Source organism: Tasmannia lanceolata, unplaced genomic scaffold (assembly GCF_043159265.1).
Source record: "Tasmannia lanceolata isolate RefF3 unplaced genomic scaffold, GAP_Taslan_0.1 ptg000006l, whole genome shotgun sequence".
NCBI classification, from domain to species: Eukaryota; Viridiplantae; Streptophyta; class Magnoliopsida; order Canellales; family Winteraceae; genus Tasmannia; species Tasmannia lanceolata.
In genome coordinates, this window is record NW_027518683.1 from 14503653 (window position 1) to 14506431 (window position 2779).

General features: G+C 36.7%; 1 protein-coding gene across 1 annotated transcript; it reads right to left on the reverse strand.

Moving 5' to 3' along the window:
* Positions 1–597: 597 nt before the first annotated feature.
* Positions 598–1418, reverse strand: LOC143878411 (neuronal acetylcholine receptor subunit alpha-5). Its single transcript, XM_077380704.1, has 2 exons — positions 1215–1418; positions 598–835 (listed from the first exon to the last, which is right to left on the reverse strand). The coding sequence occupies exons 1-2, from the start codon at positions 1380–1382 to the stop codon at positions 788–790; spliced, it is 216 nt and encodes a 71-aa protein (XP_077236819.1). The 5' UTR covers positions 1383–1418; the 3' UTR covers positions 598–787.
* Positions 1419–2779: the final 1361 nt, after the last annotated feature.

Sequence of the window (2779 nt, forward strand, 5' to 3'; positions counted from 1 at the left end):
ATACCCACACGCCAACCCCAGAAATTACAAGTTCAGGAATAGAACAGCTACAATCCATTTAATTCAAATGAGAATATATTTTGCATACCATACTGGCTAAGACGAGCTTAATGATTTAAATGGAAACACTAATAAATTCAATAAGTGTGCCAATCTTTTTTTACCATTCAAAAAAATAATAATAATAAAAAAAATTTCAAGAAGTGAAAAAGGACATCTATTGCATACGGAGTTGGAAAAAAAAAGTTCCCTAGAGGACTCATCTGTTTTCAAGAGAACTTGGTTTCTCATAAGCATCTTAAGGGAGCACCCACTAGTTCCTTGTATGGCCTCCAAAGAACATAATATAGAGAACCCGTGATCGCTAAACAAGAACACCAGAAAGCATAATACTTGAAATATTTGATTTACTGACTAAACCCATCCAAACACAACAGTTTTAAAACCAACCACCATAAACAAAAAAAGAAGAAAGAACAATATCAACTGCGGAAAACAGAAAAAGGAAAAGAAAAGGGAGGGGAAAAAAAGTTTTTAAGGCATGTGTTTCTAATATTCACAAAAAGTAAGCACAACCTACAATAACTAAACAGAAACTTGTAAACACATGCCAATGCATTTCCTAATAAGTTTGAAATTAATCAAACAGCAAAAACAAAGTCAACCATCACTTTCCACAAACAAAGCCAGGAGTAAAAGTAGCTACAATAGAAAAATTCACACCTTTCTAGTCTGAACAAATTCAAATAGGCGTAATCCACCTTTTATTACATAGATTTCAGAATTCTCACAGAAATTTCCTATATGGCCTTCCAGCATCCTCATCTTGCATGTGCTGCAGTCACGATAACCGAAAAAAAAAAAACAAGGAAGAAGATTAAACCAGTATAACACATAAAAATTACCCATCAAAATATAAAATCGCTAAAATAAATTCACCAATGGATACATAATACCCAAGCAGCAGACAATAAATTGACAATAGATCTATGAAGATGAAGAAACCCACAAAATAAATAGATTAAGCTGTATGCTAAAATGAAACATCTCTCTAGAACAAAATGAATTATAATGATGAATGATGAATAAGAAATTGGAGAAATTAGGGTTAGAAAGCGAGAGAGAAGCCAAGCAAATCAGATTTTGTAGTAAAGTAACGAAATCAGAGCACAGATGAGAGAGATTAGGGTTAGGGTTAGGGTTAGGGTTTATACGAATTCCCTGACGATGCCTTTGTAGACGAGGATAGGGAGGGCGATGCCGAAGATACCGATGATTGCGAAATTGCGGCGAGTCCATCGGAAATTGTGCTCCAGATTTTCCCTCGCCGAATTCCAGTCTTCAATGTGCTTGTTCTTGTTCACCTCCATTCCCCCTCCCATCTTTGCTTCCTCTCTTTTTCCTCACTACCCTTATCACTCAATTTATACGGGATCAATTACTAATGGGGGACAAAAATTAGGTGGAATTATCAACAGGACCCATGCTTTTCAGAAATTATCAACAGGACCCATGCTTTTCAGAAATTATCAACGAGGGACAAAAGAGGTCTTGTCATTAAAAGCTGGACGAAAATGCCCTCTTCTTAAGTAACGCATTTTGCTTTTCCAATTTTCCCTCTTCTCTCTTCTTTCCCTCTTTTTTTTTTTTTTACTTTTTCATTTTCAAGGTGTTGTTTTTTGCCCTACCAATCATCTTCTTCATCATTTTAGCCACCATTGGAGGAGGGAAAGCTCGAAAACTTGAAACGTGAGTTCATTCCCATCTCTCTCTATATCTAGGTTTTGCTTTTCATTTATTTTAGGGTTTTGTATTTCTCCTTCTCCCTTTCAATGGAGGATGAGGAAGATGAATCGTACGGTAGAAAGAAAAAAACGTGAAAATGAACGAGTGAAAAAAACATGAAGTAAAAACGTGTTCACAAGGGACTTGATAAGCCCATTCAGAATTTGGTAACCCCATTTTGATACTAGATAACCCCAACTCCAGAGACTTGAAAACCCCCTTCCAAAACTCCAGTACCCTTGGACAATTTTAGGGGACTTGATAAGCCCATTCGTAAATTGGTAACCCCATTTTGATACTAGATAACCCTAATCCCAAATACTTGAAAACCCCTTTCTAAAACTCTAGTGCCCTCGGCCAATTTTTAGGGACTTGATATGCCCATTCGAAAATTGGTAACCCCATATTATTGATACTTGATAACCCCAATCCTAGAGACTTGAAAACCTCCTTCCAAAACTACAGTACCCTTGGCCAATTTTCAAGGACTTGATAAGCCCATTCAGAAATTGGTAACCCCATTTTTTATACTAGATAACCCCAATCCCATAGACTTGAAAACTCCCTTTCAAAACTCTAGTATCCTTGGCCAATTTTCAAGGACTTGATCACCCCATTCAGAAATTAGTAACCCCATTTTTTATACTAGATAACCCCCATTCTTAGAGACTTGAAAACCCTCTTCCAAAACTCCAGAACTCTCGGCCAATTTTAAAGCACTTGATAAGCCCATTCGGAAATTGGTAACCCCATTTTTTATACTAGATAACCCCATTCCTAGAGACTTCAAAACCCTCTTCCAAAACTCCAGAACTCTCGGCCAATTTTCAAGCACTTGATAAGCCCATTTAGAAATTGGTAACCCTACTTTTAAGAGTTACTAACCCCATTCCAGAGAGTTGATAAACCCCTTCTGCTACAAAACCCCCTGCTTATAGCAACTCTTTTAATGGCATTACAATTCTGCTCATGATAGAAATAACAAAAGAAATAG